Source organism: Canis aureus, chromosome 24 (assembly GCF_053574225.1).
Source record: "Canis aureus isolate CA01 chromosome 24, VMU_Caureus_v.1.0, whole genome shotgun sequence".
Taxonomy (NCBI): domain Eukaryota; kingdom Metazoa; phylum Chordata; class Mammalia; order Carnivora; family Canidae; genus Canis; species Canis aureus.
The window spans coordinates 7,869,656-7,893,456 of record NC_135634.1 but is presented as its reverse complement, the minus strand read 5'-3'; the positions used below and the strand labels follow the sequence as shown (position 1 = coordinate 7,893,456).

Sequence of the window (23,801 nt, the reverse complement as noted above, 5' to 3'; positions counted from 1 at the left end):
TGCTTTGACACCCTGAGTAAAAACACGGATTCCTGACCTTCTGCGGTGGGAAGCTGAGAGCTCTTAGGGATGCCTGGGACCGGCAAAGGGCATCAGCAAGGCAGACTGTTAAGTATCTGTTCCCCTGTAATCCTTCCACTTCCCCAGTTTTTAATCACCAAGAAACAAAATTGGTTATGAAGTACCTGCCTCATTTAAGACACTGCCATGAATCACTGTAAACATTCGGATTTATGCGAAGGTATTGTTGCCCGGCTGCTAAGATCAGTAGAGGTTATAGGTCATACAAAAGCTCAAGGCTTTCACAGACCTTATGTAAAAGTTATCTCAAGAAAGACACAGTGAGGGATCCCTGGGTGCCTCAGCAGTTTAGCGCCTGCCTTCAGCCCAGGGCATGATCCTGGAAGCCTGGGATCAAGTCCGGCATCCGGCTCCCTGCATGGAGCCTGCTTCTCCCTCTGCCTGTGTCTCTCTCTCTCTCTGTCTCTCTCTGTCTCTCTGTGTGTGTGTGTGTGTCTCATGAATAAATAAATAAAATCTTAAAAAAAAAAAAAAAGAAAGACACAATGAGGGACACCCAGGTGGCTCAGTGGTTGAGCATCTGCCTTCCACTCAGGGCGTGAGTCCTGGGGTCGAGTCCTGCATCGGGCTCCCTGGTGGAGTCTGCTTCTCCCTCTGCCTATGTCTCTGCCTCTCTCTCTCCGTGTCTCTCATGAATAAATAAATGAAATATTTTTTAAAAAGACACAAAGACAGTGTTGGAGAAGTAATATTACTTTTGACTGAGGTGATCACAGCAGGACACACAGAGAAGAGATTCAGGTGGGGCTTTAAAAAAAATGGGTGGGTTTCATTCAGACAAGTAGAGGCTGAGGAGGGCTTTGGAGGAAAGTCTAAGCCCACACGTGTGGAGATCCGGAACCAGAATATGTGTTCAAGGAAACTGAAGAATTCAATTTGGCCATATCCGAGTATACATATGAGAGTGATTAGAATTGTTTCCCCTATTTTTCCTCTTTAATATTATTTGATGTGAAGAGAAAAAGTCCATAGAAAACATTATTGAATTCTGAGCCTGGGGCTAAATGAATAAAGTTCTTTGAAAAAGAAGCATATGGCCAAGCTGTTCTTACATTTGGCTAACTCAAACTGCAACATAGTCTGGCCTGTGATTTATAGTCCTCCTGATGAAAAAACTCTTGATTAGAAGCTTAACAGGACATAAACTAGGACCCCAAATCTGGTTACTGTGGCTAACGGTGGTCAACCCTAACACTTTTCCCTGTGGGAACTTTTGCTGGCCCTATTCTGACCAGCAGCTCATCTCCCCTAACTATCTCACTATGTAAATGAATAGAGTCTACAATAGAATATACTCTCTCTCATGGCCATTGTGAGCCTCTTCTGATAACTGCAAGAGTAGCCAAGTGTTAGGTTTTCAATAGCATCACAGTAGAAAAGGAAAGAAAGATCTCACTGGATTATTTTGTTCTCTTTCCATTCTAATTTAGAGTTTCGTCAGAGTTTTGCTGTTTCAGGGCATCTTTTGTGGAAGGTGAAAGGGACCTAAGATCTAGTGACTCTGGTATACTAAAAGTAAAGGCAATAGTAGACAGTTTTACCATGACACTTCAATATTAGGTACCCGTAAGGTCCATTCCATGCTCAGATTCAGCACTGGTTACCATCTAATGGAGATGCTAATGTCAGCTACTTGGTGTGCCAGCTTTTGTTTTGATAGTCCAGCATTAGGGACATCCCTGCCATTAAATAAACACGTGTTCAAGCCAGACACCTGGCATTTCTCACTTTTCCACTGGGAGGGAATGGAAGGAGTTCTTCCGTGAAGAACTTGGGATATGTTCCAAAGCCAAGCAAAGGGAAAGAAAAAGCAGGAAATAGTATCTAGTTGTTTTATAGCCATGAATCACACTTAAAGATTGGCCATTCCCAATGCCAACCTGGTAGTTCATTATTGACTTGGCTACATTTTAAAAATAAATGGAATGATTCTTTCTGAGAAGCACTGCAGTGTATCATGGCCAGTTTAGTATTAAAAAAAAAAAAAATCACAATGTCTCCCTTTTGCATTCAAAGTCCTGAGCTGAAAACATCAAGATCATAAATATGTATGCTCTGATATATGTAAAGAGATGCAACAACATAAAACACAGTATTTCATAAGAGATGGGCAATGAAAAAAAAACAAAAGAAATTTCTATTCCCTGATTAAAAGCAAGACAATTTAGAATAAAGCCTAATTTTTCTAAAAATCAGTCTAAGTTTTAATAAAGTTAGGAAAGGGATCTATGAAGGATTATGTAGCAGCATTTCTAAGTTTTATTTTATGGTTCAAGTAGTAGCTATAAATCTATGCAACTGCTCACCATGTTTTCGCCATTTCAAATGCCCAAAATACCATATTTAAAGCAGATTAAGTAACACTGCTTTCTTATTAGCGCCATTAGTGCCTTGTGTTATGCTAATGTATTGCTATGAAACCCACACCTTAAAAAAAAAAAAAAGAAACCCACACCTTTTAATGAATGTTTTTTTCATTATTTGGTTCTAGCGACCAAATAATAAGCACTGGGTGGGCAGTTCTGTTTGTTGTAAACATAGAAGCAAGAACCTGCTGATAATTTTCCTTGGGCTGAAAAGGTCCTCCAGGCATCTCATTGAGAGAACTCTTCATTTTCTCTGGTGAGTAAGTGAGGGCCAAAGAAATCAGGGAGAGAGAGAAAGTGCTGAAAACCCAACTGTATCTTTCAAGACTGATGCAGGATTCCTTCCTTTCCAATTTCTTTAAAAATGAGGAAAAAGGATGGCACTAATTTTTAGTTTTCACCTCTTTTCCTCTTTCCTACTTTGGTCAAGAGCAATCCTCATTCAGTTTATTTCAGGGATGGGATAAACAGATGAATATTTGGGACCCAAAGAGAGCAATTAACAGGGAAGGTGGAGGGGCACGCATTCGACTCAATTTCAGTTCAGGTCATGATCTCTGGGTCCTGGATCAAGCCCCACCTTGAGCTCCATGCTCAGCATGGAGAGAATCCCTGCTTGGGACTCTTTCTCCCTCTGCCTCCTCAATCTCTGACTCTCTCTCTCTCTCTTAAAATAAATAAATAAATAAATAAATAAATAAATAAATCTTAAAAAAAAAAAAAAAAGGAGGGAAAGGGTAGGTGAGAGGGACCACTAGTGATGAGCACCCTCTACATGCCAGGCATGTCTTTTTTTTTTGTTTTTTTTCAGGCATGTCTTTAATTAATGTCCACAGCAAACCTCTGTGGTATCCTATATTACAGAACAGGAAACTATAACTCCCAGAGGTGAAGAGATGTTCTAAGTCATAAAACAACCAAGTGGAAAGCCACTGTTTATCTTCAAGAGGATGATATTTAAACTCTTTCCACTATCACACAAGAGAAACAGAGAAGGGCAGACTGAGGCACTGAGAGCATGCTGGGGAAACTGGAGAGATGAAAACATTTTAGAAGGATATATTGAAAATCATCTTAATTTTGTTTAATTGCATGTGATACTGGAATACTTAAATGAAAATACAGTTGGCCCTTATATACCACAGATTTACTCATGTGAGTCTACTTCCACGCAGATATTTTTCAATTAAATATATTGGAAAAATTTTTGGAGACTGGCAACAATTTTAAAAACTTGCAGACAAACCACACAGCTTAGAAATACTGAAAAAAATCACAAAAAAAGTTACATGTTATTGTAAGAATACAGTATATAATACATACAACATACAAAATATGTGTTGACTTTATATTACTGGTAAAGCTTTTGGTCAAGTAGGTTATTAGTAAAGTTTTTGGGGAGTCAAGTCATAGGCAGACTGCATAGGATAAGTGCCCCTAACCCTATTGTTGTTCAAAGGTCAACTGCATAGGTATGGGATGGCTAAATTCTTGTAGTGGTTGAGATACAGGGTCTAGAGAGCAAGCTAGAACAACCCAGAACCTTTAATTGGCCAGTGAGAACCATGGACCCTCTTAGGATTAACCCAGGGCTCAGAACTGGAGACCCACCCATTCCCACCCCAAGCTTAAAGTGCAGAAGCAGCTAAACTATCTTTTTGTTTACCAACTCCTTTAGCAGGTTAAGCTATTTGTCCTCTGCTTTCTGTTTACCCTTAAGGCTAATTCTGCATATTGTCTTACCTTTTCCCAGGAATTTCTTCCCAATGCAAACATTCCAAATACAGTCAAAACTCTGAAACCTGACCTCTAAACAAAACATTTGCTATCAAGTCTTTTGATAGATGATCCCAGAGTAGCGCTCAGTGGAATCTTGTGTATATGTAGCAGAAAGCTAGGTGCACTTTTACAGAAGCCAGGAATGGCTCCTGGTGCTTTCATCTATCTACCGTTCCTTCTACTCCTTTACAGACATTCCAGCCTCTTCGTCAGCCTGTTCAGAGGGAGCCAAGGTAGCTCTGCCAAGCAGGAAAATGTTTGAGATATAAATGGTAGGAGGAAAAAAGCAGTACTGATTTGGAGAGCTGCTTTTGAAATTACATGAATCCAAAAGTTCTGTGCTAATGGCAAAGCCTTCCTGTAGGTTCTGAAGCTCACTTTACGGATTTCCACCAATTGATTTGTGGAGTATGTGCCCAACTTTGTGCCAATAAGCATTCCCAATATGCATTCATTACATGTCCAATGACCAATGCAGGCAAGCCAGCAATACTGACATGACCAGGAGCCTCCATGAAAAGTTTCAGAGTGGATTCTCTTTTGATTCAGCTTTGCCAGCTCTAGATCATTTAGAATCCAGCTCCTGCTGCTGCCGGACTTGTGGGTGGTAACAGATTTGCTTTATTTTGTCTCTCAATCCTCCCTACTGTCTTTGATTAACTTCACCTCTATGGGCCTCCAAGAGTACATGCACTGCCCTCATACCATCCCCTGGGGACCCAACCGTCAACCCCAGTTCATATGGTAAGCAATCTGGTCTGACTTGTCCTGGGCTCATTGCCTACACCCACCATTCCAGCCAAACCAAAACTCTTTCATTTTGCTAAGTTGTTTCAAAGATCTAGAACTGTGTGATTTCTTCTTCTTTCACCATGTCAAAACCTATTGCCTTTAGAAATATTTTCATGATGAATGCAAAAATATTTAGTATTAACAGTCATGTTAATACCTGTAAATAGTCATTATGTGGCCAATTAATCAGATTAGCTTGTTAACATGCTAATATGGAATCCACTTATTCATTGTAACTCCTATTGGCATAAAGTTTTTACATCTCGGAAAGGATATTAAACATCTTCTAACTCAACCAGTCAGCTGCTATACAAATCAATTAAGTAACACTCTACCCACATATATTAATTGTTGTATCTCACAAAGACCACAAACTATTTAAGAAAGTTTTTCCTTATAATACCCATCCACTGACTCTAATTCTGTCATTTGGAATTAAATAGAACAAATCTATTCCTTCCTCCATATGCTTGTCCTTTAGATGTTTGTAGAGAGCGAAACTGTTTCTTATAAGAACCCTTTTTTTTTTTTTTTTTTTTTTTTTTTGGTATGCTGAACATTCCTTTACATCAAACCATTCACAACTTCAGACAGCCAATTGCTATCTTTTGGATCTGGTCCAGTCTTTTAGTATCTTTTTAAGAATATGGCTCCTACCCTAAACTTAGAGCCCTAGACATGGCCAAGTACAGTAGTATATGGTAGTATATGGTACAAAATGTGCATACCTCCTGCATTCGGGACATTATATTTTTGCTGATCTAGTCTCACATAGAGGAAGTTTGATTTTTGCTGAATGCTTATACAGCACTGTAGTAAGTATGGAAGATACAAAGGTGAATATGATATGGTCCTTGACCTCAAGGAAGAGTCTGCCAGGGAAGCTAGAAAAGAAACTCACCATTACACCAATGTTAAGCCTTATGTAGCAAACTATCTCTATTTCTTCATTCTGTTTTACAGTCAACCTAAATGCTTAAGCCATGTGATATTTATGTGTCTTCATAAAACCTGCTGTTAAATGAATGTTCTCTATTCTGTAACTGATAAATGACCGTTCAAACTAAAAAAAAAAAAAAAAAAAAAGGTCTTTCAACTTATTGGAATTATTGAGATATTTTCAATCCCTGATTTTTTTTTTTTATTTAATTCTGCTTTGTTCTTTGAGGTAACTGAGAAAAATACCTAAAATACCTATGTTTTTAAAGTATAAAACGAACAGGTAAGTGAGTTTGGAAAAAGGTAAAAGATTGCAGGAAAATAATATAGTCAAGGCTAAAATCAGTTTACAGAAATATAATCAATACAACCCTATACATTTGTGGGAGATGGCTGAAAACATGACTTAAGATTCCCATTTGTGAGGGGTGCCTTCATGGCACAGTCGATTTAAGTGTCTGACTCTCGGTTTCAGATCAAGTCATGATCTCAGGGTCATGAGATGAAGTCATGCTTTGGGCTCTGTACCCCTCTCCCTGCTTATGTTCTCAAATAAAAAAATAAATCTTAAAAAAGGATTCTTATGTGATAAAGCAAAAGGGAAAAAAGATCAGTTATAAAATGTAATATACCCACAAGATAAAAACAGTTATTCAAGATAAACACAGGTCAACCGATAGTAAGACCCCCAAGAAAACTTTTCTGAGGTCCTCATAAAAAATCAGCATATTGAGTGATACTGGATATGGTAACAAGCCTGAGTTCATGGTTTCTGATCTGCACCCTTCAATGCCAGTAACACTACAAAAAGAAAGCACTATTTAGGAAAAGCAATTTCTTTGAGGGCCTCCAAAACACATAATTTAAGTATGCTATTCACTGAGATCATCTAAACTATGAATTAAATATTACTTCTCTGCTTAAAATACTTCAAAAGTTTTCCGTTGCACCTTGCACCTAGGACAAAATCCAAACTCCTAACTTGGCCCTGCTTACCACTCCCACCTCATCACCTAGCCTCCCCCACTTTGCTACCTGAGTCTTCTTTCTGCACATGCTACTCCCTAGATTAGATGCTCTTCATGCACTCCTTCCCTTTGCTGGTTTCTTTTCAGCTTTCAAGTATCAATTTAATTGGTATATCCTCAGACAGGCCATCCCTGTTCACTTTATACCTGAGAAGAAGCAACATTCCATTTGTTGTCTCTATAGCACCTTTCTAAATTTATAATCACCTATTTATTTGTTCACTGAAAAACGCATTGCCTTTCCCCCAGTAGATTGTCATGTCTGGACTGTGTCTATTTCATTTACATTCCATACTCAATGTCTGAGAAACAGTACGAAATCAAGAGCAGCTGGGTTAATAAAGGATTAAATAAATATTTGAACAAATGATCATCTGAATTTCTCCAAAGATCTAGAATGTCTACAATGTCTAGAGGAATGGATGCATATTTTTTAGGCAATCACCATAAATGTTGCTGTTGTTACCACAACATTTGGATTGGACAAGAACTAGACCATAGATAATTTAACGTTTTATTCTCCAGAAAAAATCTTAAATGTACATATTTCACTTTTTTGGTTAGTGGCAAAAGTATATGCTTTGACCAACAAAACAAGAACAATTTAAGGTTTCTATGAAAATTAGGGAGCCTGGAGGGATGAGCAATCTTTGTTCCACAGAGAGAGGCTAAAAGACATTTAAAAACAAAAAAACAAAACAACAAAAAAAGCTATCTTCCTTAGCTCCGAATCAGCTTCAAACTTTATAAGCATGCCTGTTGTGTCTTAAATTAAAAGGTAAACAACAAAGGGGCTAGTTGTTCTTCATGGGCCTATCCTGTAATTAGGTTATCAACTACCTCTTTTTCTTCACACTCATAAATATCTTTTAATAATTTTTGCAATAATTTTACTGGGTATTTTAATTAATTTACTATATGATATTTTCTAGAACCTGTGTATTTTTGCCCTACTTGAAAATAAAGGTAATTGCTCATTTTTGGTGTTGCTTTTCTTTCTTTTTTTAAGGGTTGTTTCAATTACTAGAGGAGATCTTTGAATCTCTTGGGGGGAATTTGTCTGCACTTAGAAATTTATCCTCATTTTCATCAGGTTAGATTATATAAACTCTTTCCTCATCTTAAACAGGTGAATATATTTTTTCGATGTTGACTCAAATTATAATTTGAATATAAAAAGAAAGCTTACTCATTAGAGAAATCCTATGATAAGTCCTTTGGCAAACCCTTTATTGATTCTCCATATTATCTGTTTTGTAAATATTTGAGATGGCCCAATGAAAGGTACACCACTATTTAGATTGTATGCTGACCTGTTGCTCCGGAATCAACTCTATTTTTTACATAATTGCTTTGCATCTGGCGTCATGCAGCAATTGGGCATGAAGTAAAATTTGTAAATAACCATGGCCCACAAACTGTGGACAGAGAAGGGTGTGGGATTAATAATGCTATTTCAGTTCTTATATATTTAAACCAAATTCAGCTCAGTACACTAAGAATATGATAGAATGCTTTCCCTCCTTATTCCTAAGAAGACCAGCAATCTATACTTTAAAGAATGACAAGTGGTATAAAGATGAGCAACAGCATTAAAACACGTCCTATAAAGAGAGAAGCCCTAAGGTTGAGAAGGTAGCAAGATAGCCTTCTAGAGCCCTAGATATCAGTATCAATGGGAATTTAAGGCAATGGGAAAGATAAATTTCAGGGTTGTGGCTGAGCAACAAGGGGAGATTCCTCTTTCGGGTCAGGAGGAATGATGTAACCAAAGGTGAATCTGGTGTAATGAAAATAAGTTTTTTTGTGAGCATCTTGCATCTCATAAATAGAGACAAGGCCACTAATTAACTCATGTTATAGTATCTTTCACCCTTTCCTAGTCAAATATTTCTAGTGCATACTTCATGCCAGGCACAGTGCTAGGCACCAGTGGTACAAAGATGAATATGACACTGTCCCACCTCTCCGCACTATGATTCATCATGGCTAAAGCTGAGGACTGTTACAACTGGACTGCATTACAGGTGCTACAACAGAGATGTGCAGAGGTGCCTGTGGGAGAGAGCAGCTGGATCAGAACAGGACCAAATTCATTCTACACAGCAGGAAAAATACTGCTGGACCTAGAGGGATACATATCTGGGTGAGAAGAAGGTGAAGAAAATATCAAGAAAAAAAAGTGTTCATGAAATAGAAAAAACTACAGGGCAGCCTGGGTGGCTCAGTGGCTTAGCACAGCCTTTGGCCCAGGGTGTGATCCTGGAGACCTGGTGTCGAGTCCCTGCATGGAGCCTGCTTCTCCCTCTGCCTGTGTCTCTGCCTCTGTGTGTGTGTGTGTGTGTCTCATGAATAAATAATAAAATCTTTAAAAAAAGAAAAAACTACATCAATATTTTCCTGTCATGCTCCCTTCTTTAATTAACAAGAAGACTTAGTATTTCAAATCACCATGTTATAGAGACCTCTCAGATTCTAAAAGTCAACTTGGGAGGACACACTCCTCCCTCAGATGTTCCTCATGATTCATTCTCCCCTTTTTCCACCAAAACTCTAAAGAGGGGGAATATTTTTCAGCTAAAGCTATTTCCTGGAGGTCATCGTCCTTTTAGAAGGATTACAGTAAATAATGGTAAAGAACTAAGAGGGTAAACTGAACTCAAGAGTTACAGGCTTGGGCAGAAGGAAGAGGAGTCTGCCAGAAGGATTCACAGTGACAATACATGTCAATAGTTCTGAATCTACTCATCAAATGGTACTCCGACACTGTGCAACAAACTCTCTTTTGTCTAATTTGCTTTCAAAATCAGTACAATGCTACTTCTAAAGATCAAGCAGGTTTCCAAATCTATACCCATTGTAGCTTCCCTTAAAGATTCTTTATCCTGGTGCTCCTTTGAATTGAAGGAAGAAAAAAGTATTGCTTGGCTATTATACCTGTTTCATAGAGACTTTCTGGGGGAGTTCCTTTCTGTTCTAGAATGTGTGTGTATATAAATATACAGAGACTGTCCTAAGATTTCTCATGTTATTATTTCTTTAGAACTTGATGTTTATTGAAGCACGCAGTGGCCTCTGGCCAGCCTCTGAGAGTATCATCATAATCACACTGTCTCTTAGGACACAGACCTGTTTAAACAGACCAAATACACCACAGATAACTGGGCGTGATTACCTTCTCTTTTTGCTGCTCCACCAAGATGACTCAACACTAATCAATCACAGGAAAATACAAAATACCAAAAATGTGTTTGCTGCATATAAGAATAGAACACACCAAAAGCTACTCTTGGTCTTTGATGAATCTAAAATACCCTCTCTCATTCTCTGACTTTGGGGGTCTTGAAGACTAGCCTTGCCTTGGCCTTGGTTTCTTTCTCAATGTGGATTACCTTAGAAAATCCAGTCCCATAGTATCTCGCTGATCAACCAGTGTATTTATTGTTGCAACTGGTGTATTGTTACAATTGGAAAATGTAGGGCACAAAAGGTAATTGTTGTAATTGTAAAATGCAATTACATTTTGTAAGTAAGAAAGTAAATAAATAATTTGATGCATAGTAAAAAAGATTAGAAGAAAACACACCAAAAATATAATTATGTCCATATTTAGGATGGTGGAATTATGGGTGAAATATTTTAAATTTCCATTCTCCAAATATTCTATCATATGACTAATTATATTTCTCATATAATGAGGAGCTCAGGCCTAACCAGTGATTCATGTCGGGAAGTATGGAGAAGGACCTCAACCTCAGCTTATTTCCAACTGCCTTTCTGTCTTGCAGATGAAAGACAGAGAGGAGAAAAATCTGCACAAAAAATGATAGATATTGTCCAACATAGCTTCTTTAGTACCTAACACAGTATTAGGCACTATTAGTGTTCACAATAAGAAAGAGAAAAGGAGAGAAAGAAAGATAGAGGTCTATGGATTCCTTTTTCAAAATACCTCTCACATCCATTCCTTCTTGCATTACTGTTTCATTACTGTCTCTACCATGTAGGGACCCCTTCTTGCCTGGGAGACTCTGACAGTCCTGCTTGTGTCTCTGTGTCTTCTCTTGCCTGCCTGAGCACCACCTGAACACCACAGAACCCTTAGCTTCTCAGGATAGCACTTCCATCCTATTACTATCCTGTTGCAAAACACCAAGTAATGTCCCAGATCTACCACTTACTTTACTTTGCAAGGTATTGAGTTGCTTAAAGTGTCCCTTTCCTTTTCATGCATTCATGCATATATACATACACATAGATTTTATATATATATATATATATATATATATATATATATATATATATATATACAGTCCAAGTATATATGATGATCATTCCCTTCCCATCCAATGTTTGAACATTGCCTTTGCAGGGGAGATTTACTGGGAGCACTAAGAACTGTCAACCACACAGACCCAATCTTTAGATATATTAAAGGATCTCCTCAGCTATTCTTGGTTTTAAAACCTAGGATAGATAACATGCTATGTCCCTACAGCAAGTTTCTAAGAGTTGATATTTACTTCAGTTTTAGAAATACATATAAGCATCCTAAAATTCTAGCCTCCCAACAATGAGCAAAATGCATTTAAATAATATAGCAGTGAAAATCAGGAAGCATTTGGACAACTTTTTATCCAAATACTTCCTGAAAATTGACTCAGAAGTGCTGTTTTTTCTAGGGTATTTCAAATTCTAATATAAAAAGAAACTTTCGAAGACACTCTTTTACTGAGAGTGTGGGGGGTGGAGAGAAAGTGATTTTAAAGTTCAAAAGCAAAATAAAACAAACTTGGCCCATAATGACTCAGATCTGGATGTGGACACTCCCTTTTAGGATCCCTTGGGTCCCCTGGGGTCAGGGCTGGGAAGTCATTCTATGGTTCTCCTCAATTTTGCATATAGGCCATACCTCCATACTATATTTTTTATCACCCTGCTCTAAGTAATTAGGTGAATGGGCCCAGGCATTTGGAATCACTTTTATTTAGCAACTAGTTTTTGAACTCCTACTCTGTGCCAGGCAATGTTCACAGTGCTGGGAATGCAGCAATGAATTCAACAAACAATGACCTCTGTCCCAGTGAAGCTCCTGTTTAGCCAATGACCATAATAGCATGGGTGTACTAACTTGATGATCTATGAGCCATATAAATTCTGGAATTGTTTACAAAAATTTGTGCATATATTCACTTCTTTAAAGCAGAGGTGATAAGATCTTATCAGATTTTCAAAAGACAGGCTGTAACTATCAAAGTATTTTTAAAATGACTCTAAAGTATATTCTAGATCACCTAGAACTGTGGCTTTGAGGTCAAGTCAATGCATATTCAACATCAGGCTCTGCTACTTATTAACTATATGAGGTTGGGCAAATAAAAGTTCATTCATTTTTCCACACCTCTGTTTTCTCATCTATAAAACAGAGGTTAGGCCTCAGAAAGCTCTCGTGAGGGTTGAATTAGATTATGTATGTGACTGGCACACTGTAAGGCTAGTGTCTCCCTCCCCCATTCTTATCTTGTTGGTTCCCATTCAAAACAGGAGAGGTAACTGAATCAAGTTCAAAGCACAAACATAGAATATAGATTGTCTTCAATAGCTCAGAGGTCCTCATCTCCAGAGGCTTTCAATTTCAGTGCCATCAAATATATCAGAAATGTTATAGGTTAGAGAGGAAAATCCTTTCCAAACTAAAAGTTTATGGTTCCATAAAAAGGTGGATGCCTAGACTTTTCTTTGGAGAACAATTTTATGACCAAGTGAACAGCTCAACTTTGTTCATTGATTCCTTGAGTAGAATAGATACTTGTGCTAAGCTATATTCTTATATATCATTCAAATATAATGATATTTAGTGCAATTCTCTTAAGTGTAACTCCAGAAAGACAATACTTCTGATGATAATGAAATTGCCCTTCATTTGTTCAGCATTTTATAATTTTTAAAGATTTTAGAATTATAAGTTTAAGCCCATCATTGCACTTGATAATGAACACAACCCTTTAAAACAATCCTTTAAAAGGGCATAGAAGGCTCTGTTTAGTCTTACCCCTACTTCCTCTTGCAGTCTCAAAAATCACATCCCTTCTCTTGCTCTGTGTCTTCTTCCTCAAGGCAGTAAACATTCCATTTCCTCTTCCTGGGCTATAACACCAAGTACTCCTAGATTGGTATAATCAACCACTATTCAATGGCCATTCCCTCCAGGATGCCCTTCCCTGACTCTTTTCAGTCTCTTGACACACTCTGTAATATTTCCCTTGTAGCCTGTTACAGCTGCATTGTGATGTGGGGGAAGGGGGTGAGTATTAGATTAATATTTCCCTAGCTTGTACATCCCATGAAGGCAGGGACCCTGTGTCCTGTTGCTCATTATTGTATCACAGAACTTAGCCCAGTACCTGGCACATAGGAATAAAAACTAGTTGGGTAGAATGGAATGCTGGATGAAAGGCAAACAGGATGGATGGTATTTTCAGTCTGCATCTGAGAAAGCAAAGCACTTCACACAAGGGCAACTGACCACTCAGTGGGGTTGAAGCATGGGTACTCAGTGACCTGACTGCTACTTTAACCCCCCTCCCACACAATATCTTCTCTTCTCAATCTCCTCTTCCAGATTGGACTCTGTTCTAATCAAAGATGTGCAGTATGCCTTTTACTTTACTATGTGACATCTTGGCTTATTGAGCAGGATTTAACCTAAGAAAACTCGAAGCTGCTGATACATATCAAATGTTACTCTCAGTCACATTCTTCTCCTAGAATTTCTACCTTGAGTTTCTTTTTCTTGGAAAACCGGGGCTCACTCAGTTTTAAACTGTTCTCAGAACTATAGCCCTTGTTTTATACTTGTGCCTACAGGCAGAGAGCATGGTCATATAGAATTAAAGAAAGAAAGATTGATACGAGAGCAAAGCAGGGTGTTTGGGTGGCTCCATCGATTAAGCATCTGCCTTCAACTCAGGTCATGATCCCAGGGTCCTGGGACTCAGTCAAGACCTGACGCAGTGGCCTATTTCTGTGGGAAGCCTTTCCAGGCCATTCCTGCATACATGGCCTCCTCCTTCTTCTGTATTCCTCTGAAACTTCTTTCTGTTACAGTCATTGGGCACTTCATTCTGCTTTGCTCTGTGTCATCTCTTAGTGCTCTTCTTAGAAACTTCTTGAAGTCCACAATACACGATATACGTCTTCAGATCCCTACCTTGATTCTGTCTTATGCCTCCCTCAAAGAGGCAGTGGGTATAGTAGGAAGAGTACAGCTTGGGAGCCAGCGAGACTTTGGTTCAAATCTTGACTCCTCTTACTGGATGGATAGCCCTAGACCTCACCCTTAGCCTCAATGTCCTCATTTAAAAAATAAAAGATAATGATATACACCTTGCATTATACAATCTTTGGTACATGGTAGGGCTCAAGAAGTTATTATTTGAATTTTTGAATGACAGTGATACAACCACTGGCCAAATTCCTAAAGGATCCTAAATTCACACAAGGTACATTATAGTACCTACTGGTATTTAAGTACTATTATGTTCTGAGGCTTTTCAGAGGGAAATTAAGGAATAAAGGTACTGCATGCCAGTGACATCTAGAGAAGATTATTTCTTTAAGTCATACTGGGAAAGTAATGCTAAGCGCTATTCACATTCATTGAGAAAGACTTCCAGAAGTGTGTGTAGTTGAAGTGCATTCCAGCTTATGTCTGATAACAGAGTTTTCATACTAGAAACCTGGAAACCTTACCTAGGATCCTCAGGCAGCAGAAAGCCTCAAGAGATTTCCAATGCTTTGTTACTCATAGTGAGGTCAACAGCCAACAACATGGGCAACACCTGGGAGCTTATTGGAAATGCAGTATCTCCCCACTAATCCTCCCACCTACTTAGTCAGAATCTGCATTTTAAATAGATTTGCAGGTGATTAGTGACATATTACAGTTTGGAGAGGTGCTGTTCTATAATGACCCCCTCTTTTTGTCAACCAGGAAGATGGCTGTGTTGGGCTTTCCCAGATTGTGAAATCTGCTACCTGCAGACACAATGCAGGACCGAGCCTTTATTTTGATGTTTTTGATCTTTCCTCTGGGCCGTGGATTCTTACGTGATTAGGGGAATGTTTTAGGCACTGCTTTGAATGTCACTTTTGTAGTATTTTTAATATTACTTATCACTGAAAGTAAAATTATTTTTCTTAAAGATCTTATTAAGACAGACTTTAGTTTTAAGAAAAGAGCTAAAGCCTATTATTGGTACCAAAATATTTTAAACTCTTATAGGAATGTGTTTTAATGCTTTACATTAATTTCACAGAATTAAATTCTGAAACCCCGCCCTTTAAAAAATTTTTAAACAATTTATCAAGATTTCATGAGATTAAAAAATTCAGATTAAAAGTACTTGCTTTTCCTTGCAGATATAAAGATAAGAATTCTGTATATATATATATATATTATAAATAAAATCTTTTTTTAAAAGATTTTATTTATTTATTCATGAGAGATATATAGAGAGAGAAGCAGAGACACAGGCAGAGGGAGAAGCAGGCTCCATGCAGGGAGCCCGACGCAGGACTCGATCCCAGGACTCCAGGACCACACCCTGGGCCGAAGGCAGGTGCCAAACCGCTGAGCCACCCAGGGATCCCCAGAATTCTGTATATTTTTAAAACTCCAGGGCAGCCTGGGTGGCTCAGCGGTTTAGTGCCGCTTTTAGCCCAGGGTGTGATCCTGGAGACACGGGATTGAGTCCCATTATCGGACTCCCTGCATGGAGCCTCCTTCTCCCTCTGCCTATGTCTCTGCCTTTCTCTCTCTGTGTCTCTCATGAGTAAATAAATAAAATATTAAAAAAAATAAAACTCCACATCTCTGAATCAAGGAATTCTGTACATTTGAAGAATGGGTTTTTTTTTTTTAAGTAAAACTTAATGTTTTCCTGGACATCAATTGAAATTCTACCTGTCTCTTTAAGATCTACCCAAAATATCATTAAAATTTATAAATTTTATTTATAAAAAGTATTGTAGCTCTACAACAAAACATGATCTTGACCACGAGTGAGTCCTTGAATATTTTATTTCTCCTTTACTCTGTGTTTTCTATCATAGCCATTTGTCTACTTTTGGTATCTCCTCTACAAAGACTAAAAAGGAAACATTAAAAACTTGATTCAGCAAGTATTTACTGATCATCTACTATGTGTTGGAGACTGAGAATACAATGGTGAATAAGATCAATATAGCTGATAGATCAAGGATCTTACACTGCAGTTAAATATTAAGGATGCTGACTATAATTGGCTGAGAAAAAGAGCCCATGAAAGATTAAACGATTTCATTAGGGCACTGATAGCTATTAGCCCCAAGCTTTTTTGGTGGCGGATTGACTGTGAGTACCAGATAGGTTCATTTATCTACTCTTTCACCAGACATTTAATGAGTACCCATTGTATCCTAGTCACTAAACCTTCAAAGAATTGACAAGTGATGATTCACAGTGAGTTAAAGATGAGTGTTCCACATGAGCCTGGGAATAAAATTAGGGTTAGCTGGAGTCTCATCTCTGTGTCCCCCACGGTGATTAGCAGAATAATTTATACAGAGTAAACATGTACTATGCTAAGTATTACATGGGGGAGACAAACAAGTAACAACAATGATAATACTCTTTAGTAAGTATTATGATATATTAAAGCACAGAACTTTACTGAAATGTGCCAGCAGGCCTTGTCACCCATGTAGTGGATGAATAATTTGGAGAGAGCTTCTGGATCCAGTTGAAAGGTTGGCATATATTCTCCCCATCTGCATCTTGGAGCTAGACCCTGTATCTACTAAAGCCTAAGATATGCATTAGAATTCAGATTTTATGTTAATCTGTCTGTTCTGATACCATACCCTTTGGGGAGCACACATAAAAATGTGAACCTCCTTGGTCACAAACTACCACATATTTTTAATTTACAATTAAACATTTTAAAGAATTACTGGTAAAAGAGCAATTGTGGTGCTTCTTTATTTGTCAGTTTTACCAAAGAGATCGCTCTTTACAAAAATTTCTGGGCAGATTTCCATTGTTTCATTCCGTCATTGGATTTCTTGGCCTTCAACACAAAGGGACTATATTTGGAGGGACAATAGTCCTACTCCACATGGAGCTTTATAGTAGTATTTGCTTCGGGACACTTGGCAAAACCCACTCTACTGATTGTCTCCAGAGGAAGAACAATTAAATCATTGCCATCTCCTCCCACAATGATCGTCACTGTGGCTTTAGAATTAGCCCATTTCCCAATTAGCTGTTTTTTATTTCTTCCTTTGATTATTCCTACCAGAATGTTCCTGAAGACATAAGTAACAAACAGTGCACGGAGAAAACAGAGCAGGGGACTGTATTAAAGTTGATGTGCGGGCAGCCTGGGCGGCTCAGCGGTATAGCGCCACCTTCAGTCCAGGGCCTGATCCTGGAGACCCAGAATTGAGTCCCAGGTCGGGCTCCCTACATGTAGCCTGCTTTTCCCTCTGCCTGTGTCTCTGTCCACCACCCCCCCCCCCCCGTGTCTCTCATAAATAAATAAAATCATAAATAAATAAAGTTGATGTGCCTGATATTTTAAATATTAGAAAAGTGTCCATCAATACGCATACTTGCATTTCTTGAAAGCATCAAATCTGGACCCTGTGATCTGTTTATTTATTTATTGTTTCTAATTTCCAATCAAATGGCTTGGCAAAACATGTTTGCCTTGTAGGACTGCCCATTTCCTCCCATATGGTACCTGCCTGATGGTTGCCCACAGTACGTGTGCTGGGGACCCCTCCAGAGCTCTGGGGTCTGTAAAACCACCAAGGATCTCATGGTAGTCATGTTGTCTCTTGTGAGCTCTTTCACCAAGAACTTAATTCTGTGAGTCTCTAACACACACAGCTTTCTGCAGACTGAAACTTGATCTTAGCTGAGAAATTTGAACTTACACAACCACTGGATGTGTATTAGGTATAGTGTTGAATTCCAATAATTCAGTAAGTTTTCTTATCATACAAGCTCTATCTGGGTGGTTTTGATACAGAAGAGTCTGTCCACCATTATAATGAGTACAAGCCCTGCCCCCTTCATGACACCTTCCGTGATGCCAATACTCATTCTTCCCTCTCTGAGCTCTTAAAGAGTGTGAAGTGACATTATAGAGTTGTGCATCCAGGGGATGGATCAGTCCCTGGAGGAAGCCACAGAGCTGGATGAAGTAAGTTGGAGTCTTCACAATAGAGGCCAGAGAGAGAGCAAGAGCTATGGGTCAGCTCTCTGCAAGGAGACGCCTGACCAAATAAAAGGAAGGTAGAAGAGAGAAGCTCGCATGATGTCTATGTTTACAAAGCACAGGCTGAGCCAGTGAGGCAAATGGTGGGCAAAAAGGAGAGAAGATCAGGAGAGAATAGTCATGTTCAACCATTATTCCAATCAAATACACTGAATAACAAAACCTCCTAAAAAATACTGACCGGTAGCTTTCTAGAGTAACCTAAAACAACCAACCCATGTTTAGGATTTCCTTTTTTTTTTTTTCCATGTTTAGGATTTCCTATTCCTACTCAGGATATTTGTCACAATTTCTTTGTAATTTGTTATTTTTTAGAGTATGCACATAATAGCAGAAAAGGCAGCCAGTCATAAGCAGACATCAATATTCAAAACTGGGAATGAATGGGACAGGAAGTGTTTCTTCAGAATAAAAGGTATTCTAAGAGATAAGAGATTCTAAGAGATTAAGGATGGGGACAATGCAGATCTTCAGCCCTAACTAGCCTATTTCTAATGTTTTTCCTCCAGATAGCATCCCATTTCTAGTAAATGGCAAGTATTATAAATGGTCTACCTTGGATCAGTTTTCTAGAACCTTTGTGTAAGGTCCACTGACATTATGCTCCCCTGGCATAATGACGGGGTTGGATATGGAGAAATAATAGAGACGTGTAAAGGCCTCTCACTTGATGGACTTTGGACAGTTAGGAATATAAGAACACACTAAGTGGATCCATCTCTGCCCTTTTCTTTCTTCTTCTTCTATATATATTTTTTGGTATATGAATATTTATTGTTATGTTTCCACCATCAAAACTTACAATCTTGGTCTTTCCTTCTTGTCTTCATAACAGACAAAAAGACAAAAAGACAAAAGACAAAAAGAGAGACAGTGGCTACTTTGACAATCTTAAACTCCAGCAGTGTCACCGACAGCATGACCTTTGCGACCAAACCCAGCAACCAGAACTTCATCATTTTCCTCAATAGAATTCAAACAATCATCCTTGGGTGATTTTTTTGCCATTCTTGATCAGCTGGGCCCTGACACACTTCCTGATGGCAGAATTTGGCTGCTTGGCTTCAACCCCTACTTTTCGCCAGCACAATTCCTTTTGCATGGGAAGCCTCCCCAAAAAGGTTGGCCTTCGGGGCTGTGCCCAAATGGGCTTTCTTGTACTGTTTATCATGCCACTTCTGATCTCATTGGTGGCTGCGGAGCTTCCTGGCAGTATAGAGACCGCGACACTTGCCCATCCTGCCTGCACCACCATCCTGAGCAAAAAAATGAGTGCTCTTTTCAACTGCAAGTCTAGGTGGCAGCAGGCAGCTGTCACTCACTTAGTTCTTGGGACAGCATGTTGCTGACAACCTCCTGGACACTGGTGGTTCTTCGAGGTATAAATCCATTAACGATGAGATTACATGAAAGGAAATCATTATGGAATTGCCAAGGGGAAATATATATTTAAAAATATTTTCCTAGGATTACAATAGAATGCTTTGTACTCCCCAGCCTTCTTCTCTATAAGCGAAAGTTACACATCTCTGGGCTGTAATTCAGTACATCTGCACCAGCTGATAAATAGCAGTACTTACATCACTGCCGGCAACCTAGCAGGGCAGGTTAATAAAATACTGCCAAATCTCTTGTGATATTAAACTCGCATTGCTGGTTCTTCTTCTTTCATATTTACAAAAACTAATAAACTGAATGAATGTGAGCATTCATAAGATGTTATTAATAGTCTGAACTTTTAAAAAATAGAATACTGATTTCACCCTGAATAAAATTCAATATATGAGATAAAATCTTTTCAGCTTCTACTCTTTGTGTATAAGGCCTCTAGAGACAGCAGGTTAGAGTAAAAAGCATATGAAATTTAGGGAAGATCTGGGCTTAAATCCCAACTAAATGACTTCATTAGCTGTGCTCTTGGGCAGCCTACTTAATGTCTCCGAGCTTCTGTTCCCTTATTGGTAAAACAGATATAGGAGATATCTACCTCATACCATGATTTTGAATATTAAATCAGATAATGAAAGAGCTTTGCAAACTGTAAATTTTAGTTGTAATATTACTTATGTTTCATCTCTTCTAGTCTGAGGTTTTTCAATTCCTTATTCATTTAGTCAAAACAAAAAAACAAAACAAAAAACAAAAACAAAACTTTGTGGACTCCTTTTACGCTCTGGAATACAGAGATAAAATTATAAAATTATCTTTATAAATTATAAAGATATTCAGAGCTTCCAGAGAATATGTCAGGTTCAGAGAGAATAGGCAGACATGCTAGGAAATGCAACCAAAGGTAGTGCCAAGTCCTGGTGTCAACATAAGTGTAAAGCAACTTAATAGGTAGGAGACATTATTTATACTATTTTTCTTGCATGTGGATTACGTAGAAATGAGTTCTATGTAAATGGAAGGATTGTATAATTGTTTCAATCCCCCAAAGACACCAAATGTCATTGCTATAAGAAAAAAAAATGCTACAAGATATGTCCACCATTGAATATGCATTCCTATGAGAACAAATGACTACTGTTTTTCTTTCAAAAGCTGTGCTTAAAGCATGGCATGAAATATCCATGTTTTGCTTGACAAAATATACATAAAAGCTGCAATAACATCCTATCAATAAATCATTTTTACTGTTTATCTTATGGTTTCCTTTGCTTTTGACCATAAAGTCTGAGGTTCCACATTTAAGTCCATGCATTTACTAAAGAGAAACAACTCCTTCTGCCCTAAGGAGAAAATCCTATACTCCTTTTTCCTTTTCTCTGAATGGCAATCATAGGTTCTAGATGCCACCTAGCTGGGGAAGATAGTCTTTCAAGTTGGAATTCCCGTCAGGGCATTTTCCCCCTAAATTCCTATCTTAAAAAACTGTATCCTGCCTTTCCTGATCATCCTTTTTTTGTACCGCTCTCCTTCTCACCCACATCCTCTTATTTTCTATGATTCTACATTTCAGTAATTGTACAAGAGTCAGGGTGCACATAAAGGTCAGGAGATGGCATCATTAAAACAACAAGAAAATGAGAAACATGTCCATTTCAATGTTTTTGGCATGCATGCTTTCTGATGGAGGTTATACATTTGCCTATGTAGATTGTTCCTTACAAATGAGTCCGTTTAGACAGTAATGGTAATTTATTTGAGTAGACATGTGGCAACATAGCTTTCTTCTGCAAATAAAAAAATCTGCTATGTAAGTATGTGAATATCTGTTATTGGACTCAGAGACACATTCTATTTTGGAACATTTCATTCAGATCAAAGTAACAAAAAATTCTGAATAACAAACAACAAGAATTCCATGAAGAATGATCCACTTGTTGAGCCAGACTTACTAGAATTCTAATGAAAAGTCTTTTCTTAGGTAATTACATTCTTAGTTCTCTTTTAGCCAATTGTAGTGAGTTACCAAATGTTTATATCCTAGTTAGTAGAACTGAAGTCTGAACTGATACCCATAGGTCCTTTTAATCTCCTAGTAAAATTACTAACTTTGTTGTCAGAATTTTTTTCTGTCAGATATTTTTAAATCCGGGAATATGAGTAAGAATTGTATAAGCATCTAGTAAAAATAAATAGACTTAAAATGTTATTGTTGGGAAGACTTTTAAAAATTTTATCATGAGTTCACTGCCCTAGAGACCTGTTTTTTAGAAAAAAACAAGATATTCAGAATGAAGCATCTGCTATCTCAATGGGAGATTTCATTATTTTGTAATATAAACAAATTGCTTACTTTATTAATTAAAAGTTCGCATAAGCCAAGTAATTAGAAGCCACCAGGCCCATTGAATATTTCCATTTGTGTGTCCTTCAAGCATCCTGAGCTGGGGTCAGTAATCTAGACCCTCTGCTTTCTACTCACTATGGCTTCATGCCTAAATATCTCTGCACATGCTGCTGATCCTTGCCAGAGTGTCCTTCCGTCCTCCCCCTCCTTCTGTAAATTTTTACTTATTCCTTTTTAAAAATATTTTACTTAAATTCAATTTGCCAACATATAGTATAATACCCAGTGCTCATCCCATCAAGTGCCCTCCTTAATGCTTGTCACCCAGTCACCCTATCCCCCTCAACACCTCCCTTCTGCAACCTTTTGTTTGCTTCCCAGAGTTAGGAATCTTTCATGGTTTGTCTTCCTCTCTAATTTTTCCCTATTCATTTTCCCTCCTTTCCCCTTTTTTTTCTTCCTTTCCCTTATAGTCCCTTTCACTATTTCTTATATTCCACATATGAGCAAAACCACATGATAATTGTCTTTCTCCAGTTGACTAATTCCTAAAAATTCATCTTGCAAGTCACCTATTCTGGAGAGCATTCCAAGACCTATTTCTCCCAACTTCCACTTTCATCTAATTTGTTGGCTCTCCATGATACTCCACAGAACAAGCAAGTTTGTTCATCTGTCAAGTAGCTGAATTCAAACTCAGGTCTGTCAGGGCACTAAAGCTGATGTCCTTTTTGTTTGTTTGTTTTAAAGATTTTATTTATTTATTCATGAGAGACACAGGGAGAGAGGGAGAGACACAACACAGGCAGAGGGAGAACTATGTTCCCTACAGGGAGCCCGATGTGGGACTCGATCCCAGGACCCCAGGATCACGATCTAAGCCAAAGGCAGATGCTCAACCACTGAGCCATCCAGGCGTCCCACTGGTGTCCTTCTTTAATACTAGCTTGCAGTGGTGCTTTATTCTCATGTATCTCATACCTCGTAATCAAGTTCAATCAAAGACCAGAAAGTATGTCTTTTACAATTACGGTACCTGGTAGTATATTCTGTGTAGAACGTATGTGATTACTAAGAATATTCAGGTTATAGAAAGAGAAAGAACTAAAACAAATGATACATTTTTTTTTTTTTTTAAGTTGGAAAGCCCATCCTTTCCACTGACAGTTACAAAGGTTTACATGGGATCTGAATGGTGTGTGTAATCTATAACATCCTTGGGAAGAAAAAACATAAAACACTCTAAAATATTTTATCAAGGAAAAGACATATGCCTACCTTCGCTGATGTAAACTAAAATGAGCTTACTCTATCTAGAACACAGTTCCCCTTGGATGCCTGTCTTGGTAGCACAAATGTGAAGTGAAAACTATAGAAACTTAATTGAGTGCATAAAAGCTTATGATAAAACTTAACTTCTCTACTTTAATACATCAAATCTTTCCACTTACTTAACTAATATCTTGGAATAATAGTCAATATGATCTAAGCATCTGGTCAATCTCATTCAATAGAGGTTGAGAGTTAAAATTAAATAATACAAAGGTGAATTTATTTGCCCCTACCAGACTTCACATTTGCACGTATACCAACTTCCTTAAGGGACTTTTAAGTGGCTACCTCTGCCATAAAAAGAACTCCCTTATAGACTCCTGATTGGGTCAGCTATTATCTACTAACAGCATGGTGAGAGAGACTCTTTGTGATCCCTTCGTAATTAGCTGAAACAATGTTCATAGACTTTAGGGATCGTGTA

At 38.1% G+C, this 23,801-nt stretch overlaps 1 protein-coding gene across 23 annotated transcripts in view; it reads right to left on the bottom strand.

The window, feature by feature from the left end:
• The window catches only part of STARD13 (StAR related lipid transfer domain containing 13), a 514,444-nt gene that overhangs the window by 177,661 nt on the left and 312,982 nt on the right, over positions 1–23,801 (bottom strand). Inside the window, exon 1 of one of the 23 annotated variants that reach the window (XM_077868113.1) lies at positions 13,038–13,226. The exons of the other annotated variants lie outside the window; for them this stretch is intronic. Coding sequence (XP_077724239.1) covers positions 13,038–13,113 — 76 coding nt within the window. The 5' untranslated portion in view covers positions 13,114–13,226. Of the gene's footprint in view, positions 1–13,037; positions 13,227–23,801 lie in introns of those variants that run through there. 23 annotated transcript variants of the gene reach the window in all.